Below are 26,948 nucleotides of genomic sequence, written 5' to 3'. Positions count from 1 at the left end.
CCCCCCCCCCCCCCCCAAAACGTTTGAAAATTACCTGGTGGTCCAGTGGGGGTCCCGGGAGTGATCTCCCGCTCTCGGGCCGTCAGCTGCCACTAATAAAAATGGCGCCGATGGCCCTTTGCCCTTACCATGTGACAGGGTATCCGTGCCATTGGCCGGCCCCTGTCACATGGTAGAAGCACTGGATGGCCCGCGCCATTTTTAAAGATGGCGCCGGCCGTCCATTACTCCTACTATGTGACAGGGGCCGGCCAATGGCACGGATACCCTGTCACATGGAAAGGGCAAAGGGCCATTGGCACCATTTTTATTAGTGGCAGCTGACGGCCCGAGAGCGGGAGATCACTCCAGGGACCCCCACTGGACCACCAGGTAATTTTCAAATGTTTTGGGGGGGGGGGAAGCTAAGGGAGCTGTTTTTAAGGGTCGGGGTGGGTTTAGGGGTTGTTTTTGTGTGCCATTTGTCCCGCCCTCCCCCAAAACGATAAGAGAACCCCACGAACAATTTCGTGGGGTTTTCCTATCGGTTTCGGGATGCCCCCGATTTTTGACAACTTTGAAAATATTGTATGATATTTTCAATCGTCAGAAAAATGATTCACATCCCTATTTAAAACATACAAAGGATCTCAAAAAGAGGAGTACAGGGAACAGTATAGAGCTAAGCTAAAAGAGCTGGGCAAAGGCAAAAGTGTTAGAAAACAGATCTAAAGAGGTGACACAAGGTGAGAAAACATTTTTCAGATATGCCAGTGAAAGGCGTAAGAGCAGATGTAGAATTTGAATATGAAAAGGAGATAAAGAGAAATATGTGGAGGAGGAGAATAAGGAAAAAAGCAGAAATGCTACACACAATGTCATTCGACAATTACCCCCCATATATGTGGCATACTCTTAGCTAATCCAGTAAGGGATTGGGAGAGTAAAGTATGCAGCTAGCAAAGTACCTACAATGCCCTGTGTTCCCCTGATTTTTCAAGGGAAACTCTGCAGGAAGTTTTCCTATGAAAATCTGCTTGCAGGCACATAGGTATTAAAGTAATCATGGGCCTACAAACAACCTATTTAGTTTAAAACTTACCTCGTAAAGGAGTTTTGAGAGATTGTTTGGTCCAGTGAAGGACTTGTTCAATAGATCTTTGAAGATGGAAATAGTTCTATAGAACTGGAGAAGAACAGATGTAAAGGTGATAATAGAGAGGAGGCTGGAGATTATAGGCCTGTTAGTCTGACCTTGATAGTGGGAAAATTGTTTCCCTGTACATACCCAGATCAGTCCATACCTGCCAGCAGATGGAGGCAGTGGCACTGTATATAACCCAGTGTGCCACCTGCATTCCCTCAGTACTTCTCTGTCTCCAACAGATGGTAGATGATATAAAACCTGCAGTCTGAAGATAAAGAAAAAGAAAAAAAATAGAAAAACATCTTAAATTCAGGATCTGAGGCATTATGATTTTACCAGAGTGAGATTGTCTCTGACAAATCTGATTGATTTCTTTGATCAGGTGGCCAGAGAATTAGATTATTGACGAGAGCTGAATGTGGTGTACATAGATTTCAGCAAAACATTAGGAAGCTCATAAATAAACTGAGTGGTCTGAGGTAGGACCTAACGGGCGGATTTTCAAAGCCCTGCTCGCGTAAATCCGCCCGGATTTACGCGAGCAGGGCCTTGCGCGCTGGCGCGCACAGAACAAGGCCTTGCGCGCCGGTGCGCGCAGAACCCCGGGACGCGTGTAGGCCCCGGGGTTTTCGGAAGGGGGGGTGTCGGGGGCGTGTCGGGGGCGTGGCCGACCGACACGGCATTTTAGGGGCGGGGCGCGGCGTTTCGGGGTCATTTCGGGGGCGTGGTTTCGGGCCGGGGCGTTCCGGGGGCGTGGCCGCACTCTCCGGAACCACCCCCGGGTCCAGTCTCGGCGCGCCAGCAGCCCGCTGGCGCACGTGGATTTACGTCTCCCTCCGGGAGGCATAAATCCATGGATAAAGGTAGGGGGGGGTTTAGATAGGGCCGGGGGGGTGGGTTAGGTAGAGGAAGGGAGGGGAAGGTGAGGGGAGGGCGAAAGAGAGTTCCCTCCGAGGCAGGCTGCGCGGCTCGGCGCGCGCTGGCTGCCCAAAATCGGCAGCCTTGCACACGCCAATCCAGGATTTTAGAAGATACGCGTGGCTACGCGCGTATCTTATAAAATCCAGCGTACTTTTGTTTGCACCTGCTGCGCAAACAAAAGTACGCGATCGCGCAGTTTTTCAAAATCTACCCCTAAGTGTATTAGACAACTGATCATGGTATTAAATGGAGTTCACTCTGAAGAAAGAAAGAAAGAAAGGATAAGTGGAGTGCCTCTCCACTATCTTTGTCAGCAATTTTGCAGACATATTAGGAGGAAAAATTTGTCTTTATGAGGATGTGCTAAGATCTCCAACATAGTGGACACACCTGAGGGAATAGACAGAATGAGAATTGATTTAAGTAACACTGAGGCATAATAAACTGCTCGGCAGCTAAGTTTTAATTTAAAAAAAAATGCAGTTATGCATTTTGGGGTGAATTTTAAGAGTTCGCCACGTTAAAAGACCCATATAAGTGAGTATATAGGCTGAGCGTGATCAACTCATATTTTAAAATGTCCCAGTTATGTACGTATATGCATGGGTGCAAGCAGCCAAACGTGTGGGGAAAAAGGGGCAGAGTTTAAGGCATGTCGGGGAGTGTTCCAGGGCAGGTCCAACAATTACATGCGTAAATCCATATTTTAAATCCGACGGCTGCAGCGCACGACTGGCTGTTAGCCGTGTGTATTTACTTCTGCTCTTGATGAGGCTTAAGTCTGCAGAAATCTCTTTTTAGGCCTAAATGATAGGGTGAGGGATCTGTTTAAACTGTGGGGAGTGCAGGCTGAAGAACTAGAGGGGTCTGGTTGTCAGAGTTAAGCTGAGCAGACTGGTAGACTAATTGGTAAAACTGGGATTGTCCTTCACACAAGCATGCTTTAAAATTTGCTTATATGCATACATTAAAGCTGACAAAGTATTAAGGAAGACACACAAACTACATTTGTTGGTGTAACTGCTTAAAATTAGGAGCATGCATATAAGCAGTGGATGTATTTTAAATCGCACATGCGCAATTGCGTGTACAATTTAAAATTCCTGTGTATGTGTGTTCACGTGCACATACATAACTGTTGTGTTCGTAGACCCTTAGACTGAGCCAGTGTTGATGCAGCCTGCAGGGAGAAGCCCTATAGGTCCCCTCTGTCAGCAGGCGGACCTAGATGAAGCAGCTGGAGCTTTGCCTTTAACAGCCCATGTTCCTCTTGGGTTGAGCCTTTGGGTGCTGGGGCTAGCAGGTCGTAGGTGGGGGCCTGTGTTGATGGCGGAGAGATCCATCAAGGTAGCTGGGTCAGAGTGGACATAGGTGAGGCATATCTGTGGCAGGCAATGGTCAGGGGCAGGCGGCGATCAAGAGTGTCCAGGAATCAGGCAAAGTCAGTATCAGCTATCCGAAGGGAATGGTGGGACAGATAGACAGGGCAGCAAGGGAGGTGTGGAAGAACTGAAGACAAGGACACTGGAACTGGAGAACTGAAGACAAGGAACGCTGGAACTGATACAGGATGCTGGAGCATCATGCACTGCTACCATAACAGGGAGACCTGTTGCTGAGGCAAGGACATGAAGGTCCGGCGTGCTTATATAGGCCTGGCTGTGTCATCAAACCATGCCGCAGGCTCTCTAAATCTGGTGGCATCAGCTGTGTGTGTGCCTAGGGGGAGGCACGGTGGCAGAGAGTTAGTGGTATCCAGCCGTGAGGCAAACTGGTGGTGTGTTGTCACGAAGAGGAAACTCCTTTACAAGATTACATGCCGGCTGTTGTAAGCTGGCTCCCAAGAGTTCTCTTCCGGACCATAGTCCTTACAAGAGATAAGATACTCTATTTCCTTGACTTTGTACCATTACATACTGTAGGCAGGTTTAGGGGATACAGGGATCTGTCTGCTACAAGACACTGCCAGCTGCCCTCCCACCTTACTTACGATCCTAAGTCAGGGAAAAGACTACATACATGTTCCTCGAAAGCAGACCTTTATTTATCAGATTTGGCAGGACTTAGCATTTAGAAAATAACAATAATTCCTATCTTTAACATCCTGGATACTAAACATCAGTTTTCCGTAAAGAAAGTTCTGTATCATGGGTGGTAACAAAACATAAAACAAACAAAAGAGCCAAGCAATCCCGTCAGAAAAAACAGACGAACAAAAAGGGGAAGCAAATCCTAAACTTTCATTCAGTTGCTCACTTGATGATTTTTGAAACTTGTGAATTTTTAAAAAATTTTTAACTTTTTAATTTTTAGTTCTTTGTGTTTCATATATTTATTTTATATATTATTATGGGACGACTGTTTGATTGAAAAAAATATATATGATGTAAAAGTGAACTGCATCAGCAAGCCAGTCGGCGTCTCTCCCGAAACTCTGAAGAGCGCCCGGTCTTCTCAATCACTTGCAGTCACTTTAAATATATGGTTACTCTGACAACGTATAAATCAATCAATCAAATGTATCAAAGTGAGGCCTCACTCACAGACCGTCCTATTTACATGAAAGTGTCTGCATCAAGTGGCGTACATTGAACTTTTTACACAAAATTCTTTGATACATTTGATTGATTGATTTATACGTTGTCAGAGTAACCATATATTTAAATTCTGGGGAAGTTCAGAAATCTTAAGTTAAGACGCTTCTAGATGTTTTTCACTCTTCTTTTCTCTCTCAATACCATCTACTACCTAGCGGCATATATGACTGCATAGAAAGGGCTGAAGTGAAATTAATTTTCCTTGTTAGGCTATATATAAAATTCCTTAATTGAATTAATGCCCCCCAAACGAAAAGGGAAGGTGAGGGTTTTTCCCTCCCTTTCGTTGCCTTCGCCTAACAGGAAATTACTTCATGATCTCCCCTGCACAAAAGAATAAAGGTACCAGTGATACTGATGTATGTGCCAAGTAGCCAGGGAGAGCCACCTGGCCTAGCAGAGGAAGCTTCCTTAAGTCCGAACATCGGACTGCCACCAGCACATAGAGTTAGTGAGGAATATTTGGAGGATGTATCTTTGGGAACCATCAGCCCTGACCCAGAAGCGGGAAGTTCCCTGCAAGTTACCTCCATGCTTTATGTTAAGAATAGTTATTTACACGCAAGACCAAGCAACTGTCAAACCCATAACAAAATTACTGCAACATTTTTACATGGTGAGCAGCCTTCATGATAATTCCGACAATACTGCCTTAACATTTTTTGCTTTTGGACTTGGCCGTAGATGTTTTATCCCCAGTGTCAGTGTATCAGTGCCCCAGACTAAAAGTTGGGCCCTGCATTGGCTGTCTTCAGAATCCAATATCCTTTTTCCCTGCCCCGCTGTCAAAGCAATGAGCAATGTTGCAGCAGTTGTATCTAAATCATCAAGTCTAATTGGTTAAGGGTAGTATTCCCCCCCATGCTTTCTGGTCAAGGGTAGTAACTACCGTTCCATGCAGGTTATCCCCATGCAGCCTTTTGTTTATTATCATCCTCAGCCTTTAGGGGAACCACAGTGTTTATCCCATGCCATTTTGAGTTCATTGACTGTTTTCTTTCTCACCATCTCTTGTGGAAGGGTATGCCAGGCATGTATGGATGCCCACACGCTTATTTTAAAGTTACTGTCTCAGGGCAGAGAAATCCAAAGGGGTGGTAGACTGAAATCCATGAAGCAGGAAAGAGACCTCAGGGTGATTATATATTCAATAATTTTAATGTAGCAAAACAGTGTAGCAAAGTGGTGGCCACAGGTGGAGAGGTACTAGGGTGGGTAGGCAGGTTTTTTTAGTCCATTCATTTCAGCCTATATGCGCATATCTTGTGATTGAAATGTACACCCACAAAACCGATGGTATGCCGCACATATGTGCACCTTCTTGAATGTGCGTATACAATCGGTTTAATGCACGTACCTTCCAATTGCAAGATAAGCACACATGAGCCACAATGAATACATATCCCTATTGATTATACCATTGTATAGGTCATTAGTGAGACCTTACATGTTTCAAGTTTTTGCAGCCATGCCTCTGGAAGAATATCAATAGTGGATGAGATCCAGAGAAGGATTGCCAAAATGGTGTATGGTCTTCATCAGAAGCCCTGCGAGATGAGACTTAGAGAGATCTAAATATGCTGTTGCGGTAGGTGGTCTGCAGGCTAACTCCATCACTGCCCTTACCTCCGGGCCCGAGCTGACCATGCTGCTACCCGACATGGCGAAAATGTCACCAGCTCACCATGCAGCAGGGCACTGCTGTCAGCACGTGCTACACCTCTCCTTAGGCATGAGCATGCACCACTCCCCAGCATTTAAAAGGACCGCAGAAGTAAAGTCTGCACAGTCCTTAGTGATGATATCACTAATGCTGCCCTGTATAAGGGCAGTTCCCCAAAAGCAACTCACCTCAGCAACAGGTCCAGCTATTGTGGGTAGTGCGTATTACTTCTCAGCCTGACTCTTGCCAGCCCTCATCTCAGCCTGATTAAGAACATAAAACTTGCCATACTGGGTCAGACCAAAGGTCCATCAAGCCCAGTATCCTGTTTCCAACAGTGGCCAGGCCAGATTCCTGCCTTGGTTCCAGCCTGTCCCAGTCTTCCCAGCTTGCTCAAGTCCTCACCTGCCTTCCTTGCCTTGCTTGCCTGCCTCAACCTTTCCATCCCTCCTCCTCTTCCTTGGATGGACATTTCGCTTGACCTTGCTTGGACTCTGGATATATACCTGATTGCCACCTGGACTCTGGATACGTTTGATTGCCGCCTGCCCTTGACCTTGGCCTGGACTTTGGAAATGCCTGACTGCTGCCTGCCCTTGATACTCCCCTAGACCCTCGACTCATCTGCCCGCTGCCAGCCTATGACCCTAGCCCGGCCTTGGACCATTGCTTCCATCATCAGCAGAGACCCTTGTGTAAGTGCTATCAGCCCTGGCACCCAAAGGCTCAACCCAAGGGGAATGTGGTAAAAATGAAGCTCCTGACCAGTCTCTGCTTTGCTGGGTCCACCTGCTGACAGTGAGAACCTGCTGGGCTTCTCCCTACAGGCAGAGCCAATCTTGCCTCAGCCCAAGTGTCCATGAACACATCCTATGTACACTAGGGATGTGAATCGTTTTTTGTCGATTTAAAATATCGTCCGATATATTTTAAATCGTCAAAAATAGTTAGAAGCGCGATACAATAGGAATTCCTCCGATTTATCATCAAAAATCATAAATCGGGGGAAGGGGGAGGGCAGAAAAACCGGCACACTAAAACAACCCTAAAACCCACCCCGACCCTTTAAAATAAATCCCCCACCCTCCCGAACCCCCCCAAAATGCCTTAAATTACCTGGGGTCCAGAGCGGGGGTCCCGGTGTGATCTTTTACTCTCGGGCCTGCGGTGCGATGTAGAAATGGCGCCGGGGCTACCTTTGCCCTGTCATATGACAGGACAAAGGTAGCCCCGGCGCCATTTTGTTTTTTATCCCCCGACGTCAGGAGCGTAGGAGATCGCTCCTGGACCCCCGCTGGACCCCCAGGGACTTTTGGCCAGCTTGGGGGGGCCTCCTGACCCCCACAAGACTTGCCAAAAGTCCAGCGGGGGTCCGGGAACGACCTCCTGCAGTCGAATTGTGTTGCCATACGGCCGCCGCCATTTTGCGCAAAATGGCGCCGGCCGTACGGCAACACGATTCGACTGCAGGAGGTCGTTCCCGGACCCCCGCTGGACTTTTGGCAAGTCTTGTGGGGGTCAGGAGGCCCCCCAAGCTGGCCAAAAGTCCCTGGGGGTCCAGCGGGGGTCCGGGAGCGAACTCCTACGCTCCTGACGTCGGGGGACAAAAAACAAAATGGCGCCGGTGCTACTTTTGACCTGTCATATGACAGGGCAAAGGTAGCGCCGGCGCCATTTCTACAACGCACCGCAGGCCCGAGAGTAAAAGATCACACCGGGACCCCCGCTCTGGACCCCAGGTAATTTAAGGCATTTTGGGGGGGTTCGGGAGGGTGGGGGATTTATTTTAAAGGGTCGGGTGGGTTTTAGGGATGTTTTAGTGTGCCGGTTTTCCCGCCCTCCCCCGATTTACGATTTACACGATATTTACAAAAACAAAACCGTGACGATCCGATTCCCTCCCCCCCCCAGCCGAAATCGATCGTTAAGACGATCGATCACACGATTCACATCTCTAATGTACACCCTAGAGAAGAGGAGAGTTAGAGGAGATATAATAGGAACCTTCAAATATCTGAAAGGTATTAATAATACACAAGTAGTAAATCGTTTTCAGCAGAAAAGAAGATCTAGAACAAGGGATCATGAGATGAGGTTCCAAAGAATAACATCAGGAAATATTTTTTCATGGATAGGGTGGTGGATGCATGGAACCATCCTCCTGGGTAATAGAACAGTAATAGAGTTTAAGAAACCAAGGAAAAAATGCAGAGATTACACAGTTGCTAAAAGTAAAGAGATAGCAGAAAATACAACGTGGTGTAATATATTTAAGTGCTTAAAATGTTATATTATATTTGTATATTGCCTTCCTTAAACATAGTCCAACCCAAAGCAGTTCACAAAATATAGAAATAACACAATAGCAATATGTAATAAAGTAATACATAAATATGCAGTATCAATATACATCATATAATAATACATCAATAGTACAATAAACATTAGTAGCCATACTCAACTGTTAAAACAGTGAGTGTTGGAGCCACCAGAATGAATGGCAAAGTTGTTAATATGAAATGTTAGAAGCCCCAGCAGAAACAGACAACAACGCAGCCAGGTTTTTGTGGCAGGTGCCATGATAGAACGGACTAGTTGCTGGGTCTGTCTATCAGGCTGCAAGTTCTGAAATAATTAGACATTCTAACAAAAATACAGGTGTTCTTATAGCCAGGCCTGTCCCAAAGTTCAGATAATGGCCATGCTAGTATCGGTAATTATTTAGATTATTACTGAGCTTTGTGGTTAGACATTTGAAAGGTGGGGTGCTGGGGCGGCATACAAACTAGGAATCTTAGATATTCATCAATCCAAGGAGGTGAAGTGCAAATAAAGATGACGAAAAAGATTGTCTTGGTTAAGAAGAAATATCTTACAAGCAGTCACAGTGGGATGTACAGGAATAATTGGGCAGACTGGATAGGTGGTTGATCTTTTTCAACCATCATCTATAGTGTTACTATGTATTAGTCTTTGAAGCCTCTCGACATAGAAGCTGAGTAATTGACTTTTCCTTGCAGTTTTAGATGAGGAAGAAGTCCTGCTGGCTGACGAGACCCTCAGTAACCACACTGATCTGACTGATAATGAGCCTGTGGCTAATGAGGCTCGTAAACAGTTCATTAGGTAAGTAGTAACATCTTCAGTTTGGCAACAGATTCACTGCATAATTGAATCTCATAATACATAAGCTTCCAGTATATAGAACTTTAAGCTGTTAGGCTGAACTTGCCTTCATCACAGTACTTCATGGCCCAAGATTATGTTGCAACGATAAAGGGGAGCAAAACACTAGAAATAATCAATCAACAAAAGAGAAGGTAACATCACCACACTATCAAGCACAATGTATGTCAAATTTAAATATGGGATGTCAACAAATCAGGATGATTTTAAGTCTTACACTTAGGTCAAATTATGATCTGGAGTAGACAACCTGGTCTTCTCATTCATCTCAGTGAGGAGAAAGTGCTAACATAATGAAGAAAATATTTTTTGTTAAAAGGGGGATTTTTTATTTTTATTTTTTTAAATTGCACATAAACTTATCTTGAAAGTGATTCATAAAATTAGGAAACACTCCCTGTTGAACACACGTTCTCACTGTACAACAAAAAACCCCAACATCAGCCACTGTTTCGGTATGTTCCTGCATCAGGGGGAAATTGTTAGAATAAACTTATCTGTCAGCATTCTTCTGATCAGACATTCCTATCTCACCAAGTTCGCAAAATGGATCCAATGCTTCAATGAAAAAGACGCTGTATTGTGGTACCATATCTGAAATGTATTTTCGGCTACATCATTATATGAATAACGAACAGCTTTATCCGACAAAATATGAATACATATGGCTAGTTGTGCTATTGAAGCCAATATGTAATAAATGTTACAAAATGTTTCACTTTTCCCTCTACCCCTCCTTCAGCCATCCCTCCTCCCCCTGCAGGCTTGTAACCCCACAAGTCCAGCTACTACTACTCTTTTTTTACTCTTGTTCTTCCAAGTTATGTTTATCCAAGTTGTTCGCCTCCCTGTTCAATGTAAGACAATTTTTGTCATTGTTTGCTTGCCCGTTGGAATGTAAACCGAAGTGATAAGTAACTCTGTTACCTGAACCTCGGTATATAAAATCTATAAATAACATTATTTTATTTATTTATTTATTTATCAAACTTCATCAAATAAATTGTAACACACAAAAACATTCCTGACCAGTATGATCTGCTGCAAAAACTGATTTCAGAGCCCAACTTATAAAAAATACTGATAAGTCCAATTCTGTGTTATGATCTGCAGGATGAAGAGTGCAGAGACGATGAATCCATCGTTGTTCTTTCTGCAAAAGAAATTTAGTTATTTCCTCCTCACCAACCCAAAAGAGTTCAATGACGCAAAATCATAATTCATTGAAACTGTGCCTGTATTCCATGCATTGTGAGATCAGGGGGTGCTGTGAGCCTAGAATTTTTTATGCAGCTCTTGTATTCCAGCATCCTGACCTATATGGTCTCAAAATGTTTCATACATAGAATTTGTCACAAGAGCACTTTATTGTGTAGATGACTTGAAAGGTTTGACAAGTGAAAAAATGTCAACATAACTGTAAAGTTTGCATAGATACATTGCATACAGAACATGCATCTCATGCTTGATGACCCAGCAACAGTTGTAGGAGGAGGATCTTGTTTTGTAAAATTGGACTGTGCTAGCAGATCTCTGAAATTGAAATCCCGTTGGCCTTTAGTACATTGTCGTGGTCATTCAGTTATTTGTGTCACACTTCCTTAGATACAATGGGGCAGATTTTAAAAGGAGCGCGAATAGGCCTACTTTTGTTTGCGCTCAGGCGCAAACAAAAGTACGCTGGATTTTAGTAGATACGCGCGGAGCCACGCGTATCTACTAAAAAACCTGGATCGGCGCGCGCAAGGCTATGGATTTTGTATAGCCGGCGCGCGCCGAGCCGCGCAGCCTACCCCCGTTCCCTCCGAGGCCGCTCCGAAATCGGAGCGGCCTCGGAGGGAATCCTCTAACACCCTCCCCTCACCTTCCCCTCCCTTCCTCTACCTAACCCACCCGCCCGGCCCTGTCTATACCCCCCCCTTACCTTTGTTGGGGGATTTACGCCTCCTGGAGGGAGGCGTAAATCCCCGCGCGCCAGTGGGCCTCCTGCGCGCCGGGCCGCGACCTGGGGGCGGGTACGGAGGGTGTGGCCACGCCCCCGGACCGCCCCGGGCCGTAGCCACGCCCCTGTACCCGCCCCCAAAACGCTGCTGACACGCCCCGAAAACGCCGCGACGACCGGGACCGCCCCCGACACGCCCCCCCGACACGCCCCCTCCGAAAACCCCGGGACTTACGCGAGTCCCGGGGCTCTGCGCGCGCCGGTAGGCCTATGTAAAATAGGCTTACCGGCGCGCAGGGCCCTGCTCGCGTAAATCCGCCCAGTTTTGGGCGGATTTACGCGAGCAGGGCTCTGAAAATCCGCCCCTATGGGAACAGAGACCTTTAACTTCTGATTCCTGAAGTCAGGAACAATGGCTCAGCATTTTCCTAGAATATGGTCCCTTGGTCCAGAGAGCAATGCCGCCAAAGCATCAATGAAAATGCTTTGGAACAACATTTATAATATCTGATTATCATCAAAGATATGACTGCCTTTGAAAGAAAATAATCCAAACCAATAACCAAGAAAGTAATCCAAACCAAATCTGCTATATCCTTCAGTTCAAGGTCAGCATAGTGCTGGGTCCAGGAACATTGAGGCCTTTTTATCTCAAATGTCCTTTATCCCCACCCATCCATCAACAATGCAAATCAGTTACATCCTTCTCCATATACTTCACACTAGTGACCACTGAAACAATTTTATTTAATAGGCTTTTATTTCCATTTCCTATCCCTTTGTCAATCTTTTTTGTCTTTAATTATTTCTGTCTGATTCTCCGCTTCCCTTTCTACCCTGCTACCTATTTGTCAGGGCCCTCCTCCATCTTTTTTTCACCCATTCAGCTCCCCCTGATCCTTCTACCACTTCCTTTTCTCTCGCCCTTCCTATGAAGGAAGAATGTTGGTGAAAGAAACAAAGATGAGAATAGGAATTTAGGATAGGAAACATAACAATGAGAGGACGGATATGGGGAGTAAATTAGGATGAAGGTAGAGCTGGTGTTGGCTTCGTGGACCCTTGAGCCGACTAGGACAGATGATGACGCACTGTGGGAGGCCCTCAGTGGATGTCGAAGCTGGGAGGCGGCACAGGCAGGAGACCAGGAGGATCTTCACCACTGGAAATCCGAGGCCCCTCAGGAGGAGCCCATGAGGACCCGGGCCGCTTGGACTTACGAGCAGTCTCCTGTGGGCAGGTGTCGGAGGAGGAGTTCCGGAGGATAGAAGAGAGTAAAGTTGGAGCCAGGAGGCCAACCGGAACTTCACCACTGGAAGCCCGCGGTCCCCCCCGAGAGGAGCTCGTGAGGACCTGAGCCTCATGGACTTAGGCTAGACCTCCTGGACGAAAGCCGAAGTTAGGAACCAGTAGACAAAAGCTGAAGTCAGAAGCCAGTGGGCGAAAGTCAGAAGTCAGTGGATGAAAGCCGAAGTCAGGAACAGCAACTAGCAACTCTTATGAAGAGTGAACCTCATTGCAAGGCAAAGAGAGGCTTGTCAAGCCAGTTTAAGTACTGGCAGCATCTGACGTCACATCCAGAGGTGGAGCAGGGTTTTCCCGCGCTGGTCCCTTTAAATAGCAGAGCCCCTGCACGCACGCCTAGGGGGCGGGACCAGCCCAGACGGCGGCGTCTCTCTTGCCAAGGGAACGCCGCGAAGAAGCTCGCTGGCCCGACCAGGCCTCAGGGATGCCGCCGCTGCTGCAAGATGCCCCAGGGTAGGTGGGGGACCGGTCCGCAGAGCTCCGCGAGTCGGGCGCATAACAGCTGGTTAGGAAAACAAACATATGAATGAAAGGAAAGGAGGTTGGGAAAAGGAATAAGTGAAGAAGGGCATAGGGATGAAAAGCTGAAAATAAGGCAAGCAGAGATGAGACAGTGTGAAATATAGGACAGATGGGAGTGGGGATAATCAGATTACTCCAGGTTAATGCTTTCATGGAGTGTGTGTGTTTAAGAATTTGCACCATTAGCCTTCCTTTCCAACTATGTGGGGATGTTTCCCTTATTTTGACTTCCCTTCCAACTCACATCCCAATCATTGAGATAGTCTTTGCCCTGGAGTGTTACACCAGATCTCCATCCAGAACTCTGTAACCATGGGTGTAAAATCCAGCCACCAGGTATCTTATTTTAGAATAGCTTTGGACACTACCTCTGCAGCATCCCCAGCCTTGTCCAACCTGGAGAGCAGAGAACTTGATCTGGGAACCATTTTAAGGGCAAAGGATGCAATGTTGCAGGGAAGAAGGTATAGAGGATATATGAGAAGACTTGATTTTTTATTGAGAGGATGATTGAAGCCGAAGCAGATGTCGGGGCAACCAGAACCATGAAGGAATTAAAAAAAAAAACATTTGGGACAGACAAAGAGCATGGTGATAAAGGTCTGGTGATGGATAACAGGTAGAGAAAATGAAAGAGAGGGACATACTTGAGACAGTAGAGGAGGGTAGTGGGAGAACAGGGTTGAGAGGGCAGGTGGGGGGAACATGGGGTTGGTTGGGCCAATTAAAATTTGCATGTTTTCCTGCCCAAACTATAATATCTTAGGTTCTACCATAGAGACATGACATTAGCCTGAGACCTGTCATAGGTCTCACAAGGGAGGTCTTTTCTCCATTTCCTTGTGTTCTGGCTCATTCTGCCCATACCTTACCCCAGGTCTACTACACCACTTTCCTTCTTCTCTCCCTTTAATACTACTCACAAATTGAACAAAACTCTGTTTTATTATGTGACTGTATTGGGGGTAAAATAGACAAATATGTGCTTAAGTTATACCAAATTTCAAAGTGATTTCCCTTTTTGAAAGTTATCCAACTGAAGCTACCTGCTCACGGTTACACCTTTCTAAACTATGCATGGAAACTTTGTGGACATTTTATATGTATACTTCTGAAAATGCAAAAGTGTGCACATAAATGTAAAGCCCACCATTGGGATTGCTTCCGCTCAGTCCAGATAAACTTAAATGCAACATGACATATGCACATAAATTTACCTGCCTATCAAGTGAGCAATTTTGTAAAAGATCATTTCTGTCTGTAAAACTCTGTTTTACTCTTAGGAGACCCTTAAAAAAAAATACCCTCACTGCATATAGTCTAAGTACAGCATAAAGGGGCGGATTTTAAGAGCCCTGCTCGCGTAAATCCGCCCGGATTTACGCGAGCAGGGCCCTGCGCGCCGGTGCGCCTATGTTCAATAGGCCTACCGGCGCGCGCAGAGCCCCGGGACTCACGTAAGTCCCGGGGTTTTCCGAGGGGGCATGTCGGGGGCGTGTCGGGGGCGGGGCCGAGCGGCGTGCCATTTTCGGGGCGGGACGCGACATTTTGGGGGCGGGCCCGGGGGCGTGGTTTCGGCCCGGGGCGGTCCGGGGGCGTGGCCGCGCCCTCCGGAACCGCCCCTGGGTTGCGTCTAGGCGCGCCAGCGGTCCGCTGGCGCGCGGGGATTTACTTCTCCCTCTGGGAGGCGTAAATCCCCCAACAAAGGTAGGGGGGGGGTTTGGTAGAGGAAGGTGAGGGGAGGGCGTTAGCGAATTCCCTCCGAGGCCGCTCCGATTTTGGAGCGGCCTCGGAGGGAATGGCGGCAGGCTGCGCGGCTTGGTGCGCGCCGGCTACACGGAATCTGTAGCCTTGCGCACGCGATCCAGGATTTGCGCGGCTACGCGCGTATCTACTAAAATCCCGCGTACTTTTGTTTGCGCCTGATGCGCCTACAAAAGTACGCGAGGGCGCCCTTTTTGTAAATCTACCCCAAAATGTGTATTTATCATAATATCTCATAGAAATGTTACTGCGTTATTAAGTCCACTCGTTGCAGGTTTTGGTCCAGGCTTGATGAATTACTTGCCTTCTAGCTGTAATCTTTATCCATGCCTGATTCAGTCTATCTGTCTGATTTGGAGGGTAGAGTGACTATCAGTAGTTTGATCTTTTTTTACAGTAGACTGAAGAGAGAGAACTTCCTTGAGTCTCAATTTAACCCTCTCCTCTCATTGTCTCATTTCTTTGCACTCTGTGTTATATCAATGTGGTCTCTCTTCTATCTTGCACTTGCTTTCCATGAAGTCCATATTGAGCTGCTGTCCGGCTGAGCACGTTAGCCAAATAAACAGATTCAATAGTGCAGCTGCACTGCTGACTCTACCCAGATAATTTTATCCTGCTCAGTAGCAGATCTAACTTATCCAGCTAACCTTAGCCAGATCAGGCTGACTATTGTTAATCTGTTTTTTTCTTAGATAAACGACTTAGGAAGTCTTCCTACAAGTAAAGAACTTTTATTATCGAGAGGGGTAAAAGGGAAAACTACAGAAGTCTTGTTTAAAAGCAAATAAAGTACAAAGAGTTCTGTAGGTACTGGGATCTAGTCTCTGGCAGCAAAGTAGCAGAAAAAAGATGCCAGCCAGATGTTTCGCTGTAGAGCACAGCTTTATACAGTTCTCACCCCAATATTCCCTCCTTGTCCTTATATGGTATTACTTCCTGTTCTTTCGTTGTTCTTGCCTCATCTGCCTGTTACTTAGCTAGATAGAATCTCTTGATGTGATTAGGGTTAAAAGGTCTTAGACTTGTGCATATGAAATAGTATCAAAGGCTTTGCATACAGGCTGTTATTTTCTGAGACCTTTGAACTACATCTTTATCTTATTCTCACTATTGCCAAAAGGAGCTTCGCCCTGGAGTTGACCCCATTTTGCTCCTCCCCTTAGCTGGCTAACTGGTGACCACTGAATGCATCCAAATATTGAAATGCTGCCGCTTAGCTAAATGGTGCTGAATACTGACCTCCATGTCTTTACTCTTTCAGCTCTCTCCCTGCTACTGCTTCTCCATCCACCCACCCCCACCCCCACCCCTCAGGTTATATCTTTTCCCAGCCCTTTTGTATTATGTACACTATATCTCCCCACATCTCTTCCCCTTATTCACATAATCTTCCTCCTTCACCCAGTGCTTTCCCTTCTCTCCTTCTCCCTTAGCTGATGCACACTCTTTCTCTTAGACATAATAACAAAAGATGTGCCATTTTGGGTCAGACCAGGGGTCCAATTAATCCACAATCCCGTCTCCGACAGTGGTCAGTCTGGATCCCTAGGACGTGTCTGGCTCATGCCAAAGAGTAGATCCGTTTCTCGTTGCCCACCCCCAGGGATAAGTGGTGGCTTTCCCCAAGTTTACCTGGCATGGACTTTGCTTTAAGAACTTTTCCAAACCCCTTTTAAATTTATCTGTGCTAGATGTTCTGACTGCATCCTCAGGCAACAAAGTCCAACGTTTGATTGTGCATTGAGTGAAAAATATTATCCAATTTGTTTTCAATTTGCTTCTTATTAGTTTTAAGAATCCTGCTCTTTTTTTCCTGCCTATTCTTCTCAACTTAGTCCTGTATTCTCACCTTCTTTCCCCCGCATACTCTTCCCCTTAGCAGTTTTTCTAACACTGCACATTTTGTCTTTTTTTCCCATTTTCTTCTCCTTACTCCAGTGCACTCTTTGCCCCATATTCTTTCACATTGCTTCTCTGTATTTTCTTGATTGTACATTCAGTGAATAACAGACAGAGGATAGTCACCAAAAAAAAAAAGGAGGATGTGGCATGTCTATTGTATTATGTACAAGTATTAGTATATATCACCAATATAATTAATGTTTTTGTCTTGCCAGACAAATCAGTATAATATCTGCCGATGGCGAAAGCTCACACATCATGTCAACTAGAAGGAGAATGAGTGAAAAGAAAGCAATGGATGGTCTGTCTGTGAAGAAAGCAGCTACTGAAAAACTTATCCAGGCAGAAACTGCTGAAACTGGAAGGGTAGGATGCTTTCATAGTTCAGTTACAAGAAGTCCAGATGTCTGTGGAGCTCAACCATCTTCTAATTGCCAAAGATCTCTTCCTATTTGATAACACAGGTGCAGGCAAGATCACATCATATGCATCTGTAACCAGTTCTGCAGCAACAAAAATAAAAAAATCTTTTCTGTCCCCAAGTATGGCATTTAGGAAGCTTAAAATGCTGCGATCAGCACTTTCCTCTAGAGTCTCACTCTAACGTCACACAATTTTCAAAAGTGCCCAAACTGATGCAGGGTCCACAGGCGCTTTTACCTGCAGGCTTTGCACCAGTTTTGAAAATGTGTGGTCCTAAAGTTAGCTGGACAAACCTGTTCGACTAACTTTAACATAGCCACTCTGCACAATATCCCTGCAGAGTTAGCCATACAGGTTTATCCAGCTAACTTTACTAGCCAGCCAGCAGCTGAATATGGATCTCCCACTTTTTTCCTTGCTAAAAGTATGCGTATTGTTGATTCCCGCATATACTTTTAGCTGGATAAGAGCTAGGCAATTTTTAACAGCTAATTTATCAGGGTAAGTCGCTTTGAAAGTTGGACTCTAAATTCTTTAAAATCTTGACCAATTATTTTGGGAATATAGTGTGTCCAGGACTGTCTTTGCAGGCAAAAGCATTCCATACTGTCACCACTCTTTCAGCAAAAAGACCCTTCCCTGTACATACCCAGATCAGTCCAGATTCCTGGGTTTTGCCTCCCTGCCAGCAGATGGAGACAGAGAAAGTTTCACTGACACTGTACATAACCCAGGGGGTTGTGAGGTCCTGGTGGAGCCATACCCCCTGGTTTGAGGTGGACGAGCAGGGGGTTGGTGACCCTTCTGATAGCTCATTCCAGAGGTCCATGGCGTGGATATCTGGTGGTCCAGGTCCCTCATCCCCTGTGAGACAGCGGTGGAATCTGCTGGCAGGTCTGCACCTCAAGCCCAGTGGAGCAGGGAAGTATCCCTTTTATATGGTTTGTCCTGGGTTGGGTCGCTAAAGTTTGGCAAAAGGAGATTGATATAGCCAGTGGTCTGGCTCTTTTCTGATCTACGTGCAGCCTGCTCTCCAGGAACCTGAACCTCTACACCAAAGGAAAGTATTGGTTTCTATGAATCTTTATTTGTTCTCAGAGAGAAAAAAAGAAGAGAGCAAGGAACTAGATAGAGGAATCTGTGCAGGAACGAGGTTCCACGGGGAGCACAGCAATGAGGTTTTTCAGCAGATTCTCTGCCTGCAGAGGAGACCAGGTGTTGGCTCCATGGCGCTGAGGGACTGTTCCCCTCCTTGCCGTTGAGGTGCTGGTGGTGCCACAGGTGCGGGGAGGAACAGCATGTGCATACAGCAAAAGCATTTGGGGGAATGCGTCAAGCATGACCACACCAATAGAATAAGCCTCACAGGTGGCGGGATCTAGCACTGAGGCTTTTCCCTGTCAGTGCAGAATCGGCGGCTATTTTCGATTTCCTAGCAGCTTCAGCGAGAGGAGGAGGAGTCTCTGGTTCTGGCCTAAACGCACTGAAGGTGCAGTCAGGCTTTATTTAGCTATGTGGTAGGCCACTGCAGCAGTTCTTTTCTCGTGTGCAAAGGCGTGTGCTTGCATGTGCTGGGACCTGGGTGCATAAGGCCGCGACCTAGATTTGAGTGGGGTACGCCTGTGACCTAGATTTGAGCGCGCATTTGCGCAGGTACTAGTGTGCATAAGACTGCAACCTGAACTTGAGCGCGAGCTACTTGTGTGCGTACGACCATGGCTTATAGGAGTTTGTATTTGTATGCATCCTGGAGGGGGGCATTGTGTACACCCAGATGGCATTGGTGTGCATGCAGGAAGCTGCCTAGAACTGAAGTTCAGGAGAGCTAGCCGCCGGGGATGAACAAGTCCAAGCACCTTGCTATCTGTGAGACTTGCAAATTAGGGGGGTCATGCTAGCAAGGAGGCGCTAGGGTCGCTTACGCAACCTTAACGTCTCCATGCTAACGCGACCCCGCGGCAGCTGCCGGTTATGAAGTCCGAATTTATCGGTGTCCGTTTTCATTACTGTCAAATGGCCGGTTATGAAAACCGATGCCCAGTTTACCGGTGTCTGTCTTCATAACTCGGCGGTCTGCCGAAGTTGTTTTTTTTGTTGTTGTTTTTTTACTGAAGAAGTACTATAGGATTAGATGATCTAGGGAGTAATTTTCATACTACCTACATAGCTGAAAAATACACAGGTACTCTTTCTTTGAAAATTGCTCAAGGAAAATGTATTCCCAGAGATTTGGTACTACTTTTTCTGCAGATACTATTTCCGATGAAAACTACACACAATTTTGAAAACAGAGCTATGCACGGAGTTTTCTCCCCTGACCTAACCTGGCCCCATGCTTGCTTGTGATACAATATGGGTATGTTGTGATTCTCTACACAAACCTTTACCTACATACAGGGTAAGCAACTTTCTGAAATGTGATTAATACTTTTTACCTGTGGAAAACCCTTTGAAATTTGCCCTTCCTATCTCTTCAAAATATAGGAGTAGGTTTTCATACATGTATGCTTCTTTTACATGCGCTCAGCTATTAATGCCTGTGCCAGGCAGGCGTTAATATCTGAGCGATAAATGTGCGTCTGAGATGCACATTTATTTTTTTGAATGCGGAGTGAATGAGTAATAGCCTCATTCACATGCATTTGCATGTGATGAGCGCTATCTCATTCACTCTGCGTTAGATGCGGGTTAAATAGGCACTAATCCCCCTATTGCATTAGGGGGTGGATTAGTGCCTATTTAACCTGTGTCCGACAGCAGGTTAAACATTGTGCTCGTGTGAGTGCACTATATTGCATCGGCCCCCCTGGAATTAAACCCCAGATCCTATCCATGGCAGAACTCAGCACTGCCACTGTGCTGGCCGTAGGGTCTCCTTTTATTTATAGTGTTTGGGTTTGGTATCAGAAGCCCACTCATGTGTTAGGTATCTGTTCTATCACACACTACCAATTTGCCCTCTCCCTTGTTAGCAGTCTGTCTCATCATGTGTTTACTGGTTACTAAATGAATAGGTGTCCCTTTTAAATGGTCTCCATGATGTTGTTGCTTCTGTGCCCTTCTGTGATTCTGAGTTTCTGTTTGCAGGTGAAGATGACGGTATTCTGGCAGTACATTAAGGCTGTGGGTCTTATCGTCTCTCTCTGGATCTGTTTCCTTTATTGTTGTCAGAATGCTGCTGCAATTGGATCAAATGTCTGGCTCAGTGACTGGACTAATGAACCTATCATAAATGGCACCCAAGAGAATACACCCATGCGTCTAGGAGTCTATGCTTCCTTGGGAATTGCACAAGGTAAAGAACAATGTTTATATTAATTTCGTTTACTAACTGTACATACAGTATTCTTAATGAAGATAAGTAAAAGAAACAGTATTATAAAAGAATGCATCATATCTGAAAACACTCCCTTGCTTTGTTGTATATCTTTAGGGTCCATATTCAAAGAGCTTATCTGAGTAAGTTCAGCTCTTAGATGGGCATACAGTGAGTTTTGAAAATCTTCATGGTTTCAATGCCCCTAACTTATCTGGCTAAGTATTTATCCAGCCAAAAACTCAGCTGGCTAAGTTAGGGTGGACCAGGGACAGTGTTATCTGCCTGACTTTGCTAACATGCAGCATGATCTGGTTAAGTTAGCCAGATAAGAATAAGAGCAGTCCTAAAGTTATCCTGGTACATTACAGTCAGCTCTTACAGCAACATTATTAGCATATGCTTCCAGCGTTGCTATCAGAGCAATGTTGGAAGCAGCCAGGAATGGGGAAGATAGTACCATGCTCCAGGCTGGAATCTGGGGGAATTTGTGGAGGTGGGAAGGGTGAAGTAGAGGTTGCAGGTGACTGAGGGTGAGGTGGGGGCAGAAGGGGCTCAGTGACTTTGCTTTATATATTGTGTGGCCCGTATCTATTTTCTCTCTCTTTTTTTTTAATATTTGGAGTTGAATGTGTTTGAAGGGCAATCAGATGCTAGCCTGTACATTTCTTAAAGTATTTTGAGGGGTTAGGGGTCTGGGGGATTGGGCCTGAAGGCCCCAAAGTTGTTGGTTTGTTTTTTTTCCAGTTACTATGCTATCTTCAAAATATAGCCAATTAGGTTTAAAGTTATCCGGATAAGTTTACCCAGATAACTTTAGGCAAGTATATTCAGCAGGCAACGTGTACTGTGACAAGTTATCTAGCTAACTTTAGTCAGATGACTTATCCGCTCACCACTTTTCTGAATATTGAGCTCTTGTTGTCATATGCACAAACCACCACCCTTGTGTTTTCAGTTTCTCTGTTTGGTCTTGTGATGGGATGATTATACCCTGCAGCCTGAATAACTGAATATAGGGCAAGCATGAATTGAAACATGTTCCTTTAGCATTAAAAGTTTCTTTCTTATGGTTGCTAATTAGGCATGTCAAAAGTTTGTTTGAAATTTCAGAAACATCACTAAAACAATTCTGGTGGTAAGTGAAGGGATATTGTCAGTTAATTGACTGATTAAGACACTCTGAAAGCTTTAAAAAGGAAGTTTGAAAAACACACATGGATATTTATTTATTTATTTATTTATTTAGTTGCAAATTTTGATATACCGCATTCCTTACCAAAATCATGTTCAAAGCAGTTTACAACAGTCAAAAGCAGTTCAAAGCAGTTGACTGTTCAAAGCAGTTTACAACAGTCAAAAATCATAAAATACATCACTTAAAAACATTAATAAAAGATAATCCTTCAACTTCTTCCTCAAACATTGGTAACCCCTTAATTGTATGTATCTCTTAACAGAATAGAATTCCTTAGGGCAGGAGCAGTTTGAGAAAATGCACGACAAGAAGTTGATTTTAAACTAGTCTCTTTCGCACCAGGAATAGTCAACAACGGCTGATTCACTGAGGGAAGGCTTCATTGAGGAAAATAATCTTGAACAAGATTTCTTAAATACATAGGATATTTACCATATACATTCTGATGCTCAAATGTGAACATTTTAAATTGAATTAGAGCTTCAATGTGGAGCCAATGTAGTTCCTTCAGCACCAGAGTTATATGGGCAGACAGTGGGCAGCCTGCAATCATCCGGGCCACAGGATTCATTAGTATTTACAATGCTCTGAAACAATACTGTGGAAGGCCCACACAAACTTAAGATGGTCAGACCACTAAAAAGCTTTCTACCTCCGGCTTTTTTTTTGTATGGTGTTACAGGCTTTGGTCTTGAGCCATTTGAATTATTATGGTGCCCTGTATGTAGGTCTACCTGATAGGCTAATGCATGCAAACAGGCAGATCTTACTCTCTCAATTCTTGCTTCCATTTTTCTGTTCTATCTCCCCTGCTTTTCTCTGCTGTAATTCCCTACTCTCCATTCTCTGTATGAAGAGACATAAGCTAAGTCTAGGTTATCTTTCTTCGCATTGTTAAATAGTTCATGCTACCCGCATTAATATATGTTCATGCATTGTTTACATTTTTTTTTTAATATCTTATATTATCCTCATATGTCAAGAGTTCCTTGTAAAGCATTTATCAACTTTACAACTGGCATAGAATGCTGCTGCTCGACTTCGAGACGAGAACATGTTACTCCAGTGTTGAGGGATCTCCATTGGCTTCCAGTTAAATGGAAGGCAAGGTTTAGGTTAGTGACGATATATCACAATGACAGAGAGGAGCACCCGGGAGGTGGTGTGGCGCTTTATGTCCGGGATGGCATAGATGGTATCTATGCCATACATATCTATGCCATACATAGTCTCATGCAGGATAAATATCCTGCATGAGACTAAATGCAAAATTGAATCTTTATAGAAACATAGAAACATAGAAATGACGGCAGAAGAAGACCAAATGGCCCATCCAGTCTGCCCAGCAAGCTTCCCTCATTTCTTCTCCCATACTTATCTGTTTCTCTTAGCTCTTGGTTCTAATTCCCTTCCACCCCCGCCATTAATGTAGAGAGCGGTGGAGGAGCTGCATCCAAGTGAAATATCTAGCTTGATTAGTTAGAGGTAGTAGGAGTAGTAACCGCCGCAATAAGCAAGCTACACCCATGCTTATTTGTTTTTACCCAGATTATGTTATACAGCCCTTATTGGTTGTTTATCTTCTCCCATGCCGTTGAAGCAGGGAGCTATGCTGGATATGCGTGAGGTATCAGTTTTTTTCTTCTCCCCTGCCGTTGAAGCAGAGAGCTATGCTGGATATGCATCGAAAGTGAAGTATCAGGCACATTTGGTTTGGGGTAGAAATCCCTTGTGTGTTGGGGAAGACTATAGTGATAGGAGTATACTACCGTCCACCTGGTCAACATGGTGAGACGGACAGTGAAATGCTAAGAGAAATTAGGGAAGCTAACCAAATTGGTAGTGCGGTAATAATGGGAGACTTCAATTACCAAATACAATAGTGTGGAACCCAAAACAGTGTTGAAATATTAGCCTAAGAAGGTGTCAGCAAGCCTGACGTTGTGTGACTTCAAAGCAATATACCAACCGGTCTTCTAATCATTCACCTTCATAATTCTTTAATGCTTCAAAAATAAAATTTTTTGTAATTTTTATATTTTTCTTAAAAATAGTCCTCCATCCTCAGACTCTTTAAATATAAGCATAATACAGCCCAGTGTTTCACTTAATAGCTTCTTCAGGGGCATGCGAAAATTGTGGACACAGAGTCTTTAACCATTTAAAGAGGACAGTACGCCTTGACCATCACATCATGGAAGCGGAGGAGGACTCCTCCACTTTAAATGGTTAAAGACACTGTGTCCACAATTTTCTCATGCCCCTGAAGAAGCTATTAAGTGAAACACTGGGCTGTATTATGCTTATATTTAAAGAGTCTATCCTTTAACACTCTTTGAGGATGGAGAACTATTTTTAAGAAAAATATAAAAATTACAAAAAATTTATTTTTGAAGCATTAAAGAATGATGAAGGTGAATAGAAGACCGGTTGGTGTCTTGTTTTGAAGTCACACAACGTCAGGCTTGCTGACACCTTCTTAGGCTAATATTTCAACATTGTTTTGGGTTCCACACTATTGTATTTGGATTTGGTTATTGTGGTTAACCTGTTGACTCCTCTATTTTGAATTGTAGACTTCAATTACCCCAATATTGACTGGGTAAATGTATCATCGGGACACGCTAGAGAGATTACGTTCCTGGATGGAATAAATGGTAGCTTTATGGAGCAGTTGGTTCAGGAACTGACGAGAGAGGGAGCAATTTTAGATCTAATTCTCAGTGGAGCACAGGATTTGGTGAGAGAGGTAACGGTGGTGGAGCCGCTTGGCAATAGTGACTGGAAGAGGAACAGTATGCAAATCCACGGCTCTCGTGCTAAACTTTCAAAAGGGAAACTTTGATAAAATGAGAAAAATTGTTAGAAAAAAAACTGAAAGGAGCAGCTACAAAAGTAAAAAGTGTGCAAGAGGCATGGTCATTGTTAAAAAATACCATTCTAGAAGCACAGTCCAGATGTATTCCACACATTAAGAAAGGTGGAAAGAAGGCAAAATGATTACCAGCATGGTTAAAAGGGGAGGTGAAAGAAGCTATTTTAGCCAAAAGATCTTCATTCAAAAATTGGAAGAAAGATCCAACAGAAGATAAGGCCATCGCGGAAAGATTAAATGATTTCTTTGCTTCAGTGTTTACTGAAGAGGAGATACCCATACTGGAGAAAGTTTTCATCGGAAATGATTCAGAGGGACTGAATCAAATCCTAGTGAACCTAGAAGATGTGGAAGACCTGATTGATAAACTGAAGAGTAGTAAATCACCTGGATTGGATGTTATACACCCTAGAGTTCTGAAGGAACTAAAAAATGAAATTTCAGACCTATTAGTAAAAATTTGTAGCCTATCATTAAAATCATCCATTGTACCTGAAGACTGGAGGATAGCAAATGTAACCCCAATATCTAAAAAGAGCTCCAGGAGCGATCTGGGAAACTACAGACCGATTAGCCTAACTTAAGTGCCAGGAAAAATAGTGGAAAGTGTTCTAAACATAAAAATCACAGAACATATAGAAAGACATGGTTTAATGGAACTAAGTCAGCATGGCTTTACCCAAGGCAAGTCTTGCCTCACAAATCTTCACTTTTTTGAAGGAGTTAATAAACATGTGGATAAAGGTGAACCAGAAGATGTAGTATACTTGGATTTTCAGAAGGTGTTTGACAAAGTTCCTCATGAGAGGCTTCTAGGAAAAGTAAACAGTCATGGGATAGGTGGCGATGTCCTTTCGTGGATTGCAAACTGGCTAAAAGACAGGAAACAGAGAGTAGGATTAAATGGACAATTTTCTCAGTGGAAGGGAGTGGGCAGTGGAGTGCCTCAGGGATCTGTATTGGGACCCTTACTTTTCAATATATTTATAAATGATCTGGAAAGAAATACGATGAGTGAGATAATCAAATTTGCAGATGATACAAAATTGTTCAGAGTAGTTAAATCACAAGCAGATTGTGCTGCGGCAGTCAAAAAAGCAAACAGAATGTTGGGAATTATTAGAAAGGGAATGGTGAACAAAACGGAAAATGTCATAATGCCTCTGTATCGCTCCATGGTGAGACCACACCTTGAATACTGTGTACAATTCTGGTCGCCGCATCTCAAAAAAGATATAATTGCGATGGAGAAGGTACAGAGAAGGGCTACCAAAATAAGGGGAATGGAACAACTCCCCTATGAGGAAAGACTAAAGAGGTTAGGACTTTTCAGCTTGGAGAAGAGACGACTGAGGGGGGATATGATAGAGATGTTTAAAATCATGAGAGGTCTAGAACGGGTAGATGTGAATCGGTTATTTACTCTTTCGGATAGTAGAAAGACTAGGGGGCACTCCATGAAGTTAGCATGTGGCACATTTAAAACTAATCGGAGAAAGTTATTTTTTACTCAACGCACAATTAAACTCTGGAATTTGTTGCCAGAGGATGTGGTTAGTGCAATTAGTATAGCTGTGTTTAAAAAAGGATTGGATAAGTTCTTGGAGGAGAAGTCCATTACCTGCTATTAATTAAGTTGACTTAGAACAGAGCTTTCCAAACTTTTCATGTTGGTGACACACTTTTTAGACAAACATAATTTCGGGACACAGTAATTCAGTCTACTAGCAAACCAGAGGTTAAAGGTTAAACGAACGAAATGTATTTTGACAATTTATGTATGTTTCCTTAAATATATACATAATAAAATGTTTCACGACACAAACTATCTTGTGAAAACCTTTCATTTATATTAAAAATATATAATATTCCAAGATTAATGTTATTGTTCTAATTTATGAATAACAATAATAAAACAAAGTTATTGTGTTATTCAATTTACCTCTTTAATGAGATATATGAGCTTGATGGGATGAACACAGCTTTTGAATATTTGGTGTTAATAAGAAAGTCCAAAGGGTCTTCTGCGTAATTTTAAAGAGCTGGCCAGTTTCACACTATATAATTATTTGATAGCCTCATTCAACTAATTCTATATCGCTTTGAGAGTGAAGTCTGGAATTTATAGGAAGGGACAGAATGTCAATATAAATCCTGCACCTCCAGTTCTGTAACTCTGTGCATCCACTGAAATTCCCCCAAAAA

The 26,948-nt window shown here is 44.2% G+C and overlaps 1 protein-coding gene across 3 annotated transcripts in view; it reads left to right on the top strand.

Moving 5' to 3' along the window:
• Positions 1–26,948, top strand: part of ABCC3 (ATP binding cassette subfamily C member 3) — a 475,864-nt gene that overhangs the window by 276,916 nt on the left and 172,000 nt on the right. For 2 of the 3 annotated variants that reach the window (XM_029600254.1, XM_029600256.1), the window contains exons 20-22: positions 9,328–9,433; positions 17,147–17,297; positions 20,442–20,649. In XM_029600254.1, the coding sequence (XP_029456114.1) occupies positions 9,328–9,433; positions 17,147–17,297; positions 20,442–20,649 (465 nt within the window). The remainder of the gene's footprint in view (positions 1–9,327; positions 9,434–17,146; positions 17,298–20,441; positions 20,650–26,948) is intronic. The other variant, XM_029600255.1, reaches the window with a different exon arrangement.

Source organism: Rhinatrema bivittatum, chromosome 4 (assembly GCF_901001135.1).
Source record: "Rhinatrema bivittatum chromosome 4, aRhiBiv1.1, whole genome shotgun sequence".
NCBI lineage: Eukaryota > Metazoa > Chordata > Amphibia > Gymnophiona > Rhinatrematidae > Rhinatrema > Rhinatrema bivittatum.
This window is presented reverse-complemented; position numbering and strand designations above follow the sequence as displayed.